This window comes from Emydura macquarii, unplaced genomic scaffold (genome assembly GCF_026122565.2).
Source record: "Emydura macquarii macquarii isolate MOO-44397 ecotype Brisbane River unplaced genomic scaffold, CSIRO-AGI_Emac_v2 contig_2473, whole genome shotgun sequence".
NCBI lineage: Eukaryota > Metazoa > Chordata > Testudines > Chelidae > Emydura > Emydura macquarii.
In genome coordinates this window covers 29533236-29551860 of record NW_027132610.1, presented here as the reverse complement: position 1 = coordinate 29551860, position 18625 = coordinate 29533236, and the positions used below count along the sequence as shown (strand labels likewise).

At 41.5% G+C, this 18625-nt stretch overlaps 1 protein-coding gene across 3 annotated transcripts in view; it reads right to left on the bottom strand.

Annotated features, from left to right (window-relative positions):
• The window catches only part of TDRD3 (tudor domain containing 3), a 208888-nt gene that overhangs the window by 56791 nt on the left and 133472 nt on the right, over positions 1–18625 (bottom strand). For all 3 annotated transcript variants that reach the window (XM_067563207.1, XM_067563208.1, XM_067563209.1), the window contains 3 exons: positions 18482–18622; positions 12507–12663; positions 10948–11073 (listed from right to left, as the gene is read on the bottom strand). In XM_067563207.1, the coding sequence (XP_067419308.1) occupies positions 10948–11073; positions 12507–12663; positions 18482–18622 (424 nt within the window). The remainder of the gene's footprint in view (positions 1–10947; positions 11074–12506; positions 12664–18481; positions 18623–18625) is intronic.

The window sequence follows — 18625 nt, the reverse complement described above, 5'->3', positions numbered from 1 at the left end:
CAACCAAGCCATCAGTGAAGAAACATTTTGGTCTAGACAACATCCCACATATTTTTTTATTACACTTTTCCTCCATTCTAAACATCTGAATAGTCCCAGTCAACAGACCATACCAAATGGTGGTAGTGGTCTTGTAGAGGAACAGTGGGGCTATTTCTGGTGAAGACTACCCATACTCCTCTTTTGGGAGATAATGAGCCAGATTCTCCTAAACAGGCTTATTTTTGGGCCTTTTTCTCAAGAACCCATTTCTTAGATGGAAAGTCTCCCCAATTATCTGCCAGTCTCTAATCTTCTTTTGCGGGAACAATTATTAAGATGGTTGTAGTAGTGCTCTGAAATCATCAGATTTCCTCAACTGTTTAATACCCATTGACAAGAGTCCATCCTAGTTTTACCATTATGATGTCCCCCTTGATAGATGAAAGGCAACCATCCATTCTGATTCCTTCACATTTTTAGCAGCCTTCAATATCACTGACCATGAAATGCTGTTGACATGGCTGCAAAAACTGATAGAAATCAAACCACAGTACTGCTACTGTCTAGAGGTTGTTCAACATATCAGCAGCAGCATCAGAGGCAGCTGCTAGATCTTAAACAAACTACCTTGGGCACCTGACTGTCATCCATTGCCATTATCATCTATCAGCAAAACCTCACATAGTTTGTCCCCATTTGAATCTAATATTGTTTCTTTCCCAACAGCTAATTTCTTTGGCCTTTTCTATACTAGAAAAGTGAACTGGTTTAACTAAATAGTTTAAAAAACTGATTTAGTTAAATTCATGTAACCCCTAAAGTAGACACACTTAGGGCTTGTCTACACTGGCTCTTAGGCCGGAAAAACTCTTGTCGCTCGGGGTGTGAAAAAAACACACATTTTATGTTATGTCGACGGGAGAGAGCTCTCTGCCAACATAATAAAGCCACCTAAACAAGTGGCAGTAACTATGTTGTTGGAGAGCATCTCCTGCCAATATAGCGCTGTCCACACAAGTGCGTATGCTGGCAAAATTTATGTCGCTTGGGGGGGTGTTCTTTTCATAACCCTGAGCAACCAACATTCTGCCAATGTAGACAAGCCCTTAAACTTGACTTATCCCTTACATTAATTTAGCTTGGGTTGATAAATTACCATTTTAAGATAAATCAATAAAAGTAAGTAAGGGTTAAACCAATTTAAATGTGCAAATTAAGGATTAGTTTTTAAATGTTTAATGAAACCAATGCATTTTTCTAGTACAGAAAAGGCTTTCAGAGTGTTTTATATAATATCAGTCTTCCCTGATGTTCTCAACAACTCCCAACTTAGTATCATATGCAAATTTCAGTAATATACTGTTTCTTCAAGATCATTAAAACATTACACAAATTGGACCATAACATCAATCCCAGTGACAATCCAGTACGTACCTCCCCTAAACCTAATACTATAATGTTACCCTACATGACAATGTTCTGATTAACATACATTTGAATTAATTTTTCATTTAAGATTAAGTGAGGTGGTATAAAGCATTTTACTAAAATCCAGATCCATCACATTTGCATTCCCTATATCCATTAATTTTGTTATTTTATAAAAAAAATCAGTTTTTCCCTAGCAAGATTTATTCTTTAGAAAGCCATGCTGAATATTACTCTTGGTTCCAATATTCTTAAGTAATTCAGTCTTTTGTTTATTTCTAATTCCTTCTAATATTTTTCCATCATAAAGAAGTCAGTTATTTAATGATAACTAGGTAGCAAATAGGCACCAATTTTATTTATTTATAATATAAAAACAAACGTGCAAACACATCTATGTATATACAAATCTTTATATATACACCCTTCCCACACCCTTCAATATGCCTCTTGTCCGCTTAGATAGTAAGCTATTTTCTACATATTTCTACAGTACCCATAAGGCACTATTCTGAGTCCTCTATATGGGATGTTATTGCACTGCAAGCCAGGGTATGAATCTACAACTCAGCATCTTCCCGTGCAGTAACATCCTGAGCGGACATCAAAGGTTTTGGAGTGTGCTTTGACCCACTATGCTTTACAATAGTAGTAGCCAAATCAAATTCCAGGACTTTCAGGGTGCTGTAGCAGTGTCCACATAGGATGCTACTGGTAGCAAGCTAGTGAGCTGTAGATTCATACCCTGGCTTGTTATATAGTAATGTCCCATGCAGACAAGCTCTAAGTCAAGTATATTTTCCTAGGACAGAAGTTAGGTTTCTAGGATGTTAACTGCCTGGGATCACTCCTCTTTCCCTTTTCAAACCAAATGATACATTTACTTTCCAATAGTCTTTCAGTACCTTCCTAGTTGTCCATAACTTTTCTGAAAAAGATTGCAAGGGCTTCAGTAATTTCAATAGCAAGATCTTCTTAATTCCCAGGTGCACACGTCACACAGAATCATGCAGCAGAAATTCAGATTTTTCCCATAGGAATTGCCACATTGGATCAAACCCATGTTCCATGTAGTCCAGCAACTTCCCTTGTATTTGTATTATGAGACAAGGAGACCTCCTGATCTATATTCTCCCTGCCATTCATTATTTCTTATACATTGATCATGTCTTCTTTTTCATCCCTTTTCTAAGGTAAACAATTCCAATCTTTTCACTCTCAATACAAGAGTTTTTTCCCAGGTTTCTGATCATTTTCGTCATCTCTCTTTGAACCCCCTCTCACTCTGCAATATCCTTTTTTGATTATTCCAGATAAGTTTGCTACATTGATTCAGGAAAGGTTATTCACCTTGTGCAGTAGCTAAGTCTTCAAGATGTGTGGCCCTGTATGTGCTTCACTTCAGGCATGCACCCCATGCACCTTCAATCAGAGATTTTCATTAGCAATGTCCATTCTGCCCACACATCCGTCTTACACATTCTCGTGTCCCACACTGAGGCTATCCAGGGCTGCATGGGCAAACTGCACTCAATTACTTCTCCACCATGAAGTCCCACAAAGAAAACTCCAAAGCAGAAGGAAGGAGGGCAGGAAGGGGCACGTGCTTAGGGGGATACATCTCAAAGAACTACAGTTCCTGCACAAGGTGAGTAACCTTTCCATCCTTTTGAGTAATGTCCCTATAAGTGCTCCACTTCAGGTGACTTCAAACAGTATCCCCAGGAGGAGTGAGCTTTGGAAGAAAGTCTAGCACAGAAGACAAAACCGCACTGCCCACTGCTGCATCAGATCTAGAGACATGGACCAAGACATAGTGTTTGGAGAATGTAAGTATTGAAGACCATATAGTAACCCTGCAGATTTCAGGTATTGTAACATCCTTAAGGAAGGCCACAGGTGTTGACTACAACCTACTAGCGTGGGCCAGAGCCCTAGCAGGAGCATAGCAAGCAACAATGCATCCCGAAATCCACCTCGATAGTATCTGGATAGAAATAAAGAAACCCTTTAGAAGTGTCTGCTGTGGAGACAAATAGTCTAGGAGATTTCCAAAATGGTTTGGTCCTAGCGAGATAGAAAGCCAGTGTTTTTCTGACCTCTAAGGTATGGAAAGAAGCTTCCTGACTCAAGTTATGTGGTTTTTGGGGAGTAGAGGGAACAGTAAATATATGGTTGGGGTCAGATGAAACTGAGATCATACACTAGGAAGGAATCTGGGGTGTGGACGTTGGGAAACTTTATCCTTGAAAAATACTGTAAAGGAAGGATCCGCCATCAAGGTCCCAATTTCCCCATTCTTCAAGCCAATGTAATGGCTATTAAAAAGGCCTTCTTCATGGATAGGGTTAATAATAATTAGGTTGCTACAGGTTCAAAAGGAGGACCTGTGAGAGCTTTATGAACAAGACTAAGATCCCAGAGCAAAGGCTTTTACTTGAGCAAAAGTAACTTCAGTCCTATAATGAACCTTAAATTTGGGGATGGGAGAATACTGAGAACCCTTCCATTGGAGAATGGAAGGCTGATATTGCAGCCAGACGAACCATAATCAAGTTACTAGATAAGCCTGTTTTTTCAATTGTAGCAGATAAGCCAGGATAAGTGAAAGAGAGGAAGATTCAGGTGTAATTTCCAGTATTTGTGCCAACAGCTACATCTTTTCCACATCAAGGTAAGTACTATGGGTAGATTTCTTCCTGCTGTTTAACACCTGCTACACCTCTACCAAAAAGGTGGACTCTTCCACAAACCAATGAGGTGCCGTGCCCTTGAGGCAGAGACTCTTTAGATTGGGATGAAGCATTCAGCCCTTACCTTGAGAGAGAAGATGATGGAAGCACTTAAGATTGATCACCAGACAAGGAGATAATTGAAACAGGTAAGGATTCCATGCTTGTCTCAGACACATGAGGACTATCAGGGTAACCTTTGTCCTTGTCCTGCCTGATCTTGTTCAGCACTTGAAGAATAGAACATTGGGGGAAATGTGTAATACACACCCTTCATCCAAGGAAGGAGAAAGGACTGAAGGCCTAGAGACCTCCTCCCCCCAAATAGAACAGACAACACTTCCTGATTGCGGCTGAGATAATGGGATCCATTACTGGACATACCAATATTTCGAATATGTTGTTCAGGATCTGTGGGTCCAGCTCCCATTCACAGTCCTAGGAGAAGCATCTGCTGAGAACATCGGACGTGGTATTTTGTACTCCAGGAAGATATGTTGCAGAAATGTGAATATGGGCTATGCACCAATTCCAAATTGGTTACCAAATTCGTAACTTTATTGCTTCAGCACAGAGAGAGCGTTGACTGAGTTCAACCTGTCAGTTGACATCATCCATCAAGACCGTGATAGACTTCCCTCTGATGAGAAGTAGAAAGTGGTGACAGGCATTTCTGACTGTCTCATGTTCTAGCAAGGTAATGTGGTTACTGGTATCCTGAGGGAACCATCTGCCCAGAACAGTATGTGCCCCATATCTGAATAGCGAAGCATCCACTGTTTTGGGATTGTTGGCACTGGCTGAAGACGGGAATGCTGGCTCCAACTTTGTGGTGATTCTTGCGCCAGCCTAAGGGATTTTCACCTAGTGCAGAACAGAAACTTGTTTGTCTAAGCTGTGTTTTATAGTCAGACTGTGTCTGAGCCACTCCTGAAAGCAGCGAAGGCATAATCTTGCATGATCTGTGACAAGTACAAACCATCATGTAACCTAGGAGCTGCAAAGAGAGCAGTTTGAGGGCTCACTTGATTATGATAAGGTTGCAAATTTGTGCATGGGAAGATAAGCCCTGGCAGTCAGCAAATGCCCCCGATGAAGTGAATTTTCTGCATGGGGTCAACGCAGACTTATCAACATTGAGCTGGAGGCCTAACTATAGGAAGAGTGATATGGCCTTCTGGTTGGTCGACAGCACTTCCCCTTCAGACTGACCTGAAGAGCTAGTTTTCACTGTATGGGAATGTCACAATTGTCTTTCAATGAAAGGGAACAGCCACCAAAATAAGGAACCTTTGAGAACACTCCTGGAGCTCAGTAGAGACTGAAAAGACGCACATGGTATTGGAAGTGATCCCAACCTATTAAAAATGCAAGTATCTTCTGTGAGCTGGGTGTATCACAATGTGAAAGTAAGCTTTTTGTAGGTGGAGGACTGAAAACCAATCCACTAGGTCTAATGAAGGAATTATCACCTGCCAGAATCATCATCCTGAATTTCTGGGACTTCACAAACTTGTTTGGGTGCCTTAGATCAAAAATTGCTCTCCACCCTCTGTTTTTCTTTGTACAAGAAAGTACCTCAAGTAGACACTCTTCCCCTGGTATAGGACTGGGATAGGCTCTATTGCTCCTAAAAGGAGGAAGAAGTTTATCTCCTATCTCAGTAAGAGCTTGTGAGAGGTGTCCCGGAAGAGTGATGGGGAAGAGAGGTGGGGACGTGAAGTGGATGTAGCCCGATGAAACAAACAATCTCCCAAACCCATTTGTCTGTGGTAATCTGCTCCCATGCATGTTGGAAATGGGAGAGAGCTTCCAAATGAGGCAGATGGGCAAACTGTTATAGCAGGTAGACTAAAGAGTGGGGAGGCTTCAAATCCTTGACTAGCCCATTAAAACTGGTGCTTTTGATGATGAAGCTGGCTGCATATTTGAACCAGATGGATTTGTGTTTTTCTTTTTCCCCACTGTGGATTGGAGATGGATTGCGGGGTCTCCGCGTGGCAACTGAGAGCTCCAGGGACCCACCACTAGGGCTCCAGGGTCCCCCTTCGGTGGCTCGGGGCTGGGGGAATCCCGCCACCACCCCTCACAGCTGGGGCAGTGGGGTTCCTCCATCACCCGCACCTACTGGGAGCTCCAGGGACTCCAGCCATCAGCTGCTGTGAGTGGTGGGGACCCAGAGCCACCTCCAGCAGTAGAGAGACCCAGAGCTCAGAGCCACCCTGTGCAGTGGAAGAACCCCAGAGCTCCAAGGTCCCCCCACTGCCTGTGGCTTGAGGCTTCGGGGTTTAACCACGGTGGCTTGGGGCTGCAGGGTCCCCCACTGCCCAACCCAGCTCCAAGCCTGAGGACCTCTGCCGCCCACCCTAGCTGACAGCAGCAGGGCTGGTAGGTTGGAGCCTGGCTGATACCAGCTGGCAGAGTCACTGCCACTGCTGGGGACTCAGAGCCGTGGGATCCCTGCAGCTGCTGAGACCTGCCACTTCCTGAGAGCTCTGCAGACCCCAGAAGCTGACAACTTCTGCCCCACAGCCCAAAGTGGAAGCTAAAAAGGCTAATTCCATGGAGGTCTCTCAAAGTCTTATCCCTAGTTATCAGTTAATACTCAGAACATGTACCGGATTAATTGTTTTAACTTTACAGATTACTATAAAGGGAGGGAGTGTTTCAAGTTTAATTGTCATCAACGGCAAAAAAGAAGGTGTTCAGTGGTGCTGATTATCAGCGTTGTATATTATGCCAAAAGAGTTGTAATGAGGCACCGGTTAAGGCATCAGCATGCAACCAGAAATTACTGGAATCTACAAACAGCATGCACATAGTTATATAACAATTAATTACAATCCCAAAATAATGTATTAGAAATTCCTTGTTTTTACTTTGGTCTTGATCATTTTTAGACATTAATGGAAGGAGGGCGAAGTGTACTACTACTAGTTTAATCTTAATCTAAAGTGGGAGAATACCACTGCGGGGGACCTGGTTAAATACAATGCTCCAGGGCACCTTATATAACCCATAAACTGAATTTGGCAGATTGGAGAGGGATTACGTCAAGCATCATGCAAAAGTTAAAGATGCCAGGACAAGTGCCAGCTATGGGCAAGCCTCACTATACGAGGTCCCATGGTATATGTTTCAAGAAGGACACCTCTTTTTTCTGTGGTAAACTGGAAGCCTGAAAGCATCCATTAAGCACAATTTCAACACATGAAACAGGAGAGAAACTATAAATAAGTCACTCTTAGTGGAAAGTAAAGTGGATGCATTGATCCAAAAGATGCCCACATATACAATACTGCATATTCACATCAAAAGCTACATGAAGGATGTATGTAAAGTGTTGTGTCAAAAGGTAAAAGCTACAGAAACAAATTCTGATTTTATTCCAACAAACTGTGCAACTCCGCTGGAGTACAGAAATTGAATCACAGTGGCTCTAATGGGAGGGAAATTGGTGGCGATGGCCAATGCAGATACTAAGTACAAAGAAATATGTGCTTTGAATGGGATTGAAGAGGAACAAATGCTTAGCAACCAGGCTCTTACTGAAGCTTAACTGTGGGATATGGTCATGGTTTTAGCAATCCCATCCACAGAAATTAATCCCTAAAAGCTGAAAAAGATGTGGCTCAATCAAAAGTGGAAGAAAGCGCTAAATTCAACAGTAATATGAAGACTGTTTGCAGCTGCTAAATTTTTATGGAAAAACTATTTGTCCTGAAACACATGGAAGTTTCAGGGATCCATAGCTGATGCCAAACCTGAAAAAATATTACTGCCTGACCTGTATTTCTGTTTTAAATGGTACATCAGTGATTGAAATGACTGTAGCACCAGCAAGTATGACAATAAGCAAATGGCAGCCTTGTGCTCCACTTACCGCAAAGCCTCATGTACGAGTGACTGAATGAAGAGCAGATTTTCAACACAATCAGCTGCTGCATATGCATAATCTACCACTACAAGTGGCTGTTGGATTAACAAGACATTCCAAAACTCATAAGAAATTCCTCGCATAGCTTGCACAGTATTGGCTCCTGCATTGACTACAACAAAGTACTCCACTTGGAAATTGCAATTGCGAACAAGGTTCTTCACCGCATGGAATTCAAATGAAAGCATTGTACATTCTCCCAGACCTCGTCAAGGATATGTTTATATTTTGTGCTGCTGATAAGTTAGATAATCTTGAAGATTTAGCAGATGGTAAAGGTACTATTATGGTCTGCTGTCAGGAATGTATTAATGGGGCAAGTCCCCGCCTCAAGTGCTGCCTGGACCAGTAAAGTGCTGCCTGCTCCTTGAAAGAGCTTCCTGACTTCAGAACTCACTTATTTTTCTATCAAGGTTCAAAAATTCCAAAGCCATGAAGTCCATTTTTCAGTGAAGCAGCAGCTGAATCTACTAGAGTAGAGATTTCTACATTCACTTAACCTCACTTGATTACTCTGCAAAAGTAGGATGTATTCCAGAGCTGAAAAATCACTGAATACAGCTTCAACTGAAGAGATGGAAAATGTACCCTCAAATGATCTGGATACCCAGCACACACCCTACCATACCATTTCAGGAGACAGGTAAATTCTAACATGGTCTGCTTTTAATTTGACACTATGTATGGTGCTAGAGTGAATAACCCACGCATGTTTCCTGCCAGTCAGACCTGCCTAGCCCCACTGATCGCTCAGTTCAGTTAACATTCCCCTTATCCAGCTGCAACACATTTGCAGAATGAAATCAAAGTATGTCATGATACTAGACATGGGCCTTCATAGGCCTATTCAACAGCTAAAAAGGTCCCATTATGATCTTTTTGGACAGTGGCTTCTATGTCCCAGTGAACAGCACATATTCTTTGCAGTCATACATGCAATCGGCTCCTTTGTTGATGGCAATAGTATTCCTGAGACCTGATGGATTTACAATGACAGTACTGTGAACCAAATTCTTGCAGGGAAAAAAGTGCAGGTTAAATCTATGGGCTACATTCAAGAAAAACAGACTAAAGCTGTGCTAAAATGCAAAGAAGAAAGTGAAAGCTAAAGTGGCAGAACTAGTACAGCGCTAACCACAGACAGGTCATTGTTTGCTCATTTTCTGGTTGTGTCCAGATCTACTTTAGAGAAAATACAGGTTCTCTATGATAGCACAATCAGTGTTCAAATGCTACGTAACTGCAGATATACGAGGCAAAAAGCAAACTAATCTTGTATGATCTTCCTAAGTCAGCACCTACTGACAACGTGTGGCGTACTTTATGCCAGCAGAAATCTTTCAGAGTTGATCATAGTATGGCATAACTCATTGTATTGCTGAGGTATAAGCTCTCAACAAACCAGAAACTGTTAACACCTGCCAAGATTTGTCTGAATACTTCATTATGAGGACAGAGAAAATACTGGATCTAATAAGTCCTCCTCCTGTTTGACTCACTTGTAGAGGAATCAATTGAAAATATTACTAGAAAGAAGAGACTCCATGGTATTGCACCTGCCCAATACAAAAATCACTGACTTCACAAGTGTCCCAATGTCACAATGAAGAAGCCACTGTCTCATACTCGTATGAAGAACAAATTAACTGCACACCTTGCACAAAAAAACCCCACTTTTTAGCCTATTTAAAGTTTTGCTTTGTAAATAACAACTGTTGTCTGTACAAGCTCTAGGCCGGATAGGGACTCCATTCTCCTAAATTCTGAAGTATCTGTTACTCTCCCTCCCATACTTGAATGTTTTAGTCTTCCTCAGACGAAGGCCATGTCTACACCAAAAAATTATGTCAATCTAATTTACGTCAGCATACAGCCATTGCAGCTATTAAATCACTTGTGTGTGCACACTTGAATCCTTGTGTCAGCAGGATATGACCACACTAGGACATCAATTGTATTACCAGTGCGGAGCATTGCGGGACGGCTCCTCAAAGCCAGTTACAGTTGTAAGCAATGCAGTGTCTACACTGACATTGCATCAACCTAATTATACTGACTATGACTCTACGCTGCTCGGGGAGGAGATGTTACTAAATAGGCATAGAGAGGCACTTACATCAGCGGGAACTAATTTAAGTGAAGACACTTCCACAGCTAGGTTGACACAGGGCAGCTAATATCGACCTAACCATGTAGTGCAGACCATGCCTGAGAGGACACTATCCTACTCGCCCACTGAATGGCAAAGAAGAAGGAACAGAAATCTTATGAACCTAGAAGAAAAAGAAACTAGCCCTCTCATGAGAAAATGGTACTGTTTTCTTTGGAATAATCAGGTCCCCTTTCTTGTAGGTATCTTTATTTCTTTTTCCCTTCTGTCCCTTGCACTCTTATGTGGTTTGGATCTGCAGACCCACCTTGAGATAATCCAAGACCCCATTACTCCCAATCTGCTTCACGCCCACTCACCAATACTTCAGAAAAACCAAACACTATCACATCCACATCTGCCTTTTGTCTGAGCAGTGTACTGAAAGAAAACTCACAGAAAATGATGACCTAAAATTTTCATGGCAAACATATTATTTTCCATTAGATCCACGATGACCATGAAATAATTAAGCCTTTTTCTCTTAATAAACTTGTAACATCTCTTCATAACCAAGTGGTAGTGAGAAATTATGAATGTAAATTGTTAATTGAAAACCATGCATACATGTAACACGAACAACCTGAATTTTCATATGTTCTGACCATACACAATTCTCATTAACATCTATCGAGAAGAAGGTGCTTAACAGCTTTGAAAAACTAGGTCAGCAGTGTCTGATCTTGCTTCCATAGATCATTTTAATTTCAATAAATTACCTTCTATTGTTAGAGTGCCCATTTTGGACTCTAAGAAGTCAAACAGTGTGCTGGGTGCGGAAGGTCTGGCATTTCCTAGTTCCTCTTCATCTTCAGGTCTTAGGCGGCCTCTGCCCTTTCCTTTCCCTGTAGATATTACAAACAAATGACTTAGATCCAAACAAATCTACAGTAACTCTACATTTCTTTTTATTGTAATTGATTTTATAAAACATTTAAAGCCTTTAAACAGGAAAATATAATCAGATCCACAAATTACATGGACTATTCTCAATTAAGAACACTTAAATGCGCAATTTTTAACTAGGAAACAATTACAGATATAATACGCAGAAGTACTTTTCCAATATTCACTGTCAGGTCTGTAGTGAAGCGGTGTGGCCTCCCTCAGAGGCCAACACTGAGGGGCCGACGCACGCCCCTGGTGGGCAGGCCCGGGTACGTCACCGCCCACAAGCCAGAAGAGCAGGGGCAGAACAGGAAGTGGAAATATAAAAGCCAAGCCTTGCAGCTCACATAGAGAGAAGCTGCTGGAGGAGGAGGAGGATGCTTCTCCCCCTGTGCTGGGGCTTGAGCCTGACCCTGGGCCTGCTAAAGAGCTGCCTGAACTACCAAGTGGCAGAAGCTTTGAGGGCCTGCCAGAGCTACCTGGCCCTTAGTGACTGGGAAGGGTTGCTGGTGGCCAGTGACTGGGAAGGTCTACCTGCTGCCCGCCACAGAGACAAGCCGCCCGTTGCCAACAACTTGGAGGAGCTACCAGATGCTAGCAACCTTGGGAGCCTGCTGGGACTGCCCCTCTCCATTTACCCCTAGGAGGTGGACCATGATGGGGGCTATAGGTACCTCGGTACAGGAGTAGAGGAAGTGGCCCAGGGATAGCTGACCTCAGTCCGGCTCTGCTCAAACCTGGGCACTAGCCAAGCACGTTTTTGCTGGAGACCCGTTGACCCAGGGGCGGGACACCCTGCCACCGTTAGGGCCATAGGGCTGGGAAGCAGTGCAGTCGGGTGGGCCTGTGTCCCCTTCCTCTCCCCTGGCTACACTAACCTGGGGATGACTGCCCCCCTGGACCTGCTATGGCCCAATAGGCTGTAGCCAGTTGCACTACTTTGCTTGCCCCGCCCTGCCTGAGGGCCTGGGCCCTGGACTGCCTTGCCTGCCCTGCCCTGCTTGAAGGGCCAAGATTATAAACTGCTTTGCCTGACCTGTCCAGCTTGAAGGGCCTGCACAAGAGACTGGTTTGCCTACTCTGCCCTGCCTGAGGGCCTGGGCATAGACAGTTTGGCTTACCCCGCCCTGACCGAGGGCCAGAGCTATTGACTCTTTGCCTGCTTATAGCAAAGTGGTGTGGCCTCCCTCTGAGGCCAAAACCCCAGGACAACCCAAATCCATTACAGGTCTTGAACACATTACGACTTACAGGAAAACAAATATGCAGTTATGCGCCTGTATAACTCCAAATACACTAGCAAAGACCACCATTATCTTTTTGTGCTTGTAACACAAGATCCCCTATTACACAGACACTTCAGTCTAAAACACAGCTTTACAAGTTATACCTCTAAGTGGTGGTCCCTGAATAGGTTTCTGTTTACTGCTGTTCAGAAGAAAATTTAATGCTGCTTCTAGGCTGTTGCTATTATCCATAAGCGCCTGCCTTGCTGCTTCTTTAGTGAAACCCATTTCAGTTATGTTCTTTAGAGCCTTTTCATCAACCTGTAATAAAAGATGTATACAAAAGTAATCACAGACAACACAGATTCCATAAAAATACTAGGTTTGCTTGTAAATTGCACATTAATATTTAATTAAAACATTAATTTATATTTTATTCATGATGATAAATACTTAGACATGGCCATTTATAAAAATATTAACAAATAAGCTGTCATGGCTTCATGTAACTGACTAGAGTACACTGAGGTGATAAGAGAGCGGAACAGATGATAATTTTAGGGGATGGATTTTATGTGCTTTGGGAGGTTGCCTTTGATTTTCAGTTTTGGTTATTGGAGAGGATTTTTGTTTTGTGTTTCTTTTTTGCTTTGATTTAATTTCAAATACAAAACCAAAGAAATACTAGATTATGTCAAACTCTGATTCTCACAGTTTAACTCTCCCTCCACCATGTAAAGGAATATCCTGATAGATAGCAATATCTCTTCTCTTAGCAGCAAGAAAGAAGGCAAAAATATATCAAGCATAGCTACCATAACTGTTCAGGCTTTTGTCTTTGGTACAAACATTTCCAAAACTATGACTGTCCATGGTTGTCCAAAATCAGATTATACATTCCCCAAATTAAGGAGGTTAGACATACAATGTTTTATTGTGCTGTTTGAAGGACTCAGCTGAAAACTGAATCCTCCAATGTTTATTACATCTAATAAACATGCAGTGTGAGGACAAGGTTCTAGCTTCATACACCTTCCTGTAAAAATGTCACACTTTCCTTCCCCAAAAGAAGGGAAAAGGAAAATTCTGTGTTGGAATAAACTAACCAGATAAACTGGACCATATGATTCAATAGGTTGAAAGTGCAGCAGTGGATGTTTTGAAATATTTTGCGGTTTGTATCAGTCGTGAAAACTGACTAACTCCTTAATGCATACTAAATAAAATCTGTTTAAAAAGAACACAATTAGTTTTGCTGAGGCATTAGTACAAGTTATGCAAAAGCTAACAAAACCATATAATCTTATTGTTACTCAGTTTCTCCTTCCCTCCTATAGTTTGTTACTTTCACTTTTCTTACTTCCAATTAGATGCATCCTAATTAGGGCCTACGGGTGCTATCACAACACAAGTAATAAATAACACTATCTAACATTGGTCAACTAGTCTGCAGACACAAACATACAAATTAACTTCCAAAACCAAACTAGAGTATGGAAAAGTAACTTCTTAAAAAGAGAGAAGAACAGCTGAGTGGGTTAAAGTAAACTCGTACACTCCTGGCTGAGATGATTCCACTTCCTTCATAATTCCTTTCGCATTCCCAAAAAAACGAATCAACCCAATAATATTCTTGGACTGAATGTCCATAAACTAAAGCACGGGACCATCACTAAATAAAGGCTTACAATTACTGATGTCCCCTGCAACATGATAGGAAGAAAGGTCTTAGTTACTAATGCTCAAGTGACCTAGGTTCAATACCCAGCTCAGCCAGACTTCTGGTGTGAGGCTGAACAAGTTAATCTAACCCGTGACTCAGTCTCTCATCTGTAAAATAGGCACAGTACTTTCCTATTTTACAGTGGTGTCATGAAAATAAAATCCATTAATGACTGAAAAGCGCACACAATACAATCACGAGGGTTACGTAGGTGAATATATAAGTAAAAAAGAGGAAGATCAGAAGGCAACTCTCGTGGAAAAAACACATTGTTAGTTTAGAATCCATTCCTTTAGCATCAGCTGGGGCCTTCTCAGCAAATCTGTTCTACTGTTCTGTCTCCTTTGCAGATAGTCAAGGTGGGTGAGGTAATATCTTTTACACAGTTGTCATAGGGAAGAGGACAAATTCTACCATGCACCAGTGGTGCATCACCTTCTTTGAGAGTTGGAAATACTCACTATTCCCTGTCTGCTGATATATATGACAGCTACTGTTTTCACCAGAAGCACCCACATTTTGAGTTGTGGAGAGCTAATCTTGGACTGGACCATAATCTGAGACATGAGAAAAAGGCAATTTTCCAGAAACCCTCTTTCTCACTCAATCCTTGTAACATTCAAGGTATCTATGGACTCCAAAGGACAATTAATGTCTTTCATCTCTTATATATACTGCACCAAATACTTCTCTCTCTTGCTCATTCTTATATACATAAGACTGGAAAGAAAAAAAGGAAGATTAGAACTGGAGGTTCTGTGTTTTAAGGCTGCAGAAGGCAGAACGAGCGACCTGGAAGTAAGTAGTCTGATGCCAGTGTAACAGCTATGACAGAAACTCCTTTATTCTTTCATCGTACACTAGGCAAAGATATAGTGCTATCAGATGTGAGAGAAGCTAACATAACAAATGAAACCTTAAGTCTTTTTAAAAATTTTCATTTCATGTAAACAACCTTGTCTAATATCAGGGCTACAAAGTATGAAAGGAGCTGATTCTCCACTGCCATCGGACCTTGAGTAAATATTTATATTTACATAATCAGAATTCTTCCAAATCAGAACACTGTTGCCTGAAGCGATCTGCTTGTAGATATCGACGTTTCTACAGCTGGATCAGAGCCTCTTTTCCTCATAGACCCAGGAGATCCACCACCTCCTGTGTACTCCAGGCAGGAATGCGCCTGCAGCATGGAGCCAGCATGGTCAGCTAGGTAGTTGCTAGGTAGTGAGCTCTTCATATTGAGGAAACAGGAATATCATATATTTGTGGGGTCTTAAAAGGGATGGGGTATGTACCTGCACACGTGGCCACTGGGCAGCAGAGTTCAAAATGGTGACCAGAGCAACCACGGTGGGGCATCGTGGGACACCCCCTAGAAGCCACGTAAGTAACGCAGTGTCTCTACTGACACTACATCGCCCTAACTATGTCGACCTAAGCACTACATGGAGATGGGAGTTTTCTTGGTGTAGGGGCAAGTTACATCAATGGGAGTGACATTTTAGTGTAGATGCTTACAGAGCTAGGTCGACATAAACTGTCTTGTGTCGACCTCACTTTCCAGGCCTGGGAAACTAACTCAAAGTATCACTGCTAAATACAAAATTTGAACAGATTTTTTTTAGCATAAGTAGTTAACACATATATCAAGGGATCATTCAAGGTAAAGTGGCCCATTAACACCCCTCCAGTCATAGATAAGAAAGGTGGGAGGAGGGTTGTTAGTGGATAAGAGATCGTTGTAATAATCCATAAATCCAGTGTCTCTATTCAGTCCATGATTTTTAGTGTCTAGCAGAGTAATGAATTTACACTCGCAGGCTCATCTTTTGAAAGTGTTATGCAGGTTTCCTTTGAGGGTCAGTACTGATGGGTCAGATATAGAGTGATCACTTTGTGAAAAGTGTTCACCCACAAGTAATGTGCTGTTTCTATCTTTTATCATTTTCCTATGTGAATTCATTCGAGAGCGTGGTGATTCTAAAGCAGCTTCAACAAAAGAGATCAAGAGAACCCCACACCAGAATATTCCTTAGCCCAGTGGTTGAGAGAACTCACCTGAGAAGTGACAGATCCCTGTTCAAATCCCTGCTCCTCAATATGTGGGGGTCTCCCACATTCCAGGTGTACACTCTAACCACTTGGCTAAAACTTTTGAGGGAGCTCCACCTATCCCCTCTTCTCCTACTTCCCTCTACCCCTAGCTCTTTTGCATGAACACTTCTGAGTACACCTGGATAGGGCCCAGAATGTGAATTAGGAGAACGCGAGTTTGTGAACTGATCTACAGGCAGCAGCGTGTCTCCCCAGAGGCAGAAACATAGACACCTAGAAACTTTTCATTGCAAAAACTTAAGATGTTGAGTGAGTTTAGGTGCCTAAGGGTTCAGCAGGAATTTTGGGAATTGCAGTGCAGCCTAAAACTGGAATGTAGGCACTATAAATCCTTTTGTTAATCTAGGCCTATGTGACTTCTGCCGCTGATAAAGTCATTTGCCTATGAGTTTTCAAGGTGATTCACAATTTCATCTATAGGATCCATGTTTCCACCTGGATTCCTAGTTTTCTTTTCCCTCCCTCACATGTAGCTAGTCAAGAGATTTGTATCCTTTCACTTCAGATGGGTGACTCACCAGTCATTCACGTTTTTATCACTTCAACGCTAGGCCACTGCATTACTTCAGGTGCAGGTGATAACTTAAGAGCTATCAAGAAACTGAAAATGATACAGAAAATGGTTCTCTGCACTGGAGAAAAGAATAATGAAAGCACATCACACTATGTTCTGTGCTTGCTAGGTCCCGCACATAAGTTTTAAAAACAATGGTGTGGGGCTCGGTTATCTGTGTTTTTATCAGCTGCAGTCCATGGGGTAGCTTCAGCCATCAATTCCCATGTTTAAAATCCTGGGGGCTGAGAGTAGGGTATACTCCGCTTTGGAATCCACACTTAATAATGTTCTATTAGACCCCAAGTCTTGTCATTCTTAAGGTGTGATATATGACATCTTTGTACAGGCTCTCTCCACTATTGGTAAAGTTTTCCCCAGGCAACCAGTCCTCTGGCTGGTTCTGTCCTACGTCTGGTCTCTTTAAGGACACGTCTACATTTAAAATGCTGCATCAGAGCAGCTGCACCCGCTGTAGTGCTTAAGTGAAGACACTACTATGCCATCTGCATAGCTTCTATCAGTATAGTTAATCCCATCCCCAAAAAGTGGTAGCTATATCCCGTCAACATAACGCTGTCTACCTGGGGGTGGGGTTAGGTCGGTATAACTACATCACACAAGGGTGTAGATTTTTCAAACCCTTAAGCAACACTGTTAGACCAATATAGGTCTGTAGGGTAGACCTAGCCTCAGAAAGCAGCACTGGTCATGTGATGAAGGAAGACTATTATAATCTAATTTATGAAAAATTTGTTTTTGACATCTAAATAGTAAACATTGGTTTTAATATTTTCATTATTATTAAGTAATTTTTAAAGGAGACTCAAACTAGTTCACTGTCTCTTCTACAGCGTTGTCACATTGCCACAAATTACACCTTTTTCCAGCAAGATGTCTGCCTCCAGCACTAAAACTCAGAAATGTCAATTGCAATTACATACTTTAAACATATCTTTCACAGTTTGTTCATGGTGACAAACATTTCTAACCTTATGAACTTTTAGACTGTTGGACTGAACAAAATAGATGCAGTTTTCTTTAAGGACAGTTTGCTTTAGAGTATCCATTTTGCTCAATTAAGTGTTCTAAAAGTTCACATAACTAATAATACTTTTCACCGGTAACTGTGATATAGATTTGAAAATATTGTTTTGAATTAAAATTAACAATTCTAAGCCTCCTGCCAGCGGCAGCATTCATACAAAACGAGAGACATTATTTGTGACCTTGATAGCATGGGGTTCCAGTATGAGAATGAACAGGAGTTTCCCTCCTCTTTTATTACCCGTTTACTTCACTGCATGGTTTGAACAGTAAACATATTCTTTTGATAATAAACCTATATTAATTCATAAGGAAAATGGTCTTAAAAGGTCTTCCTTTGGTCTCTTAAAATATGGTATAAAGATGTCATTGTTCATAACAGTTAATTTAGCTTGCAAATTGTTGCATTTATTTTCAACTTCAAAAAAAAACCAAAACATTACTATAATGAGCCTATCAGACAAATATTACAATTCTTTGTTTTGCAAGAATTTCTACACAGTTGCAATATCAGCCTGATTAATTGTATCCTCCATGAGTTAGGTATTCCATGCAAATAAAGCAATCTCAACAGAGAGTAAAATACAGAAATTTACACAATCTTTTGGAGAAACTGAAGAAAAATTCATTATCTCCTAGTTTTTAGTCTACATGTCCTATACAGATATTTAAGGTTCTGTTTAGATCTTTAGCCTTACCAGTTCACGATAGACACCTTCATTTTTCCCCTCAGGTTTTGTTAACTTTTCTTTCTGGAACACTTCCCTGTTTCGATTTCCTCCAGCACTCACAATAAGATTGCTTCTAGTACTACCACCACCTCCTCCAAAAGTCTTGGTCTT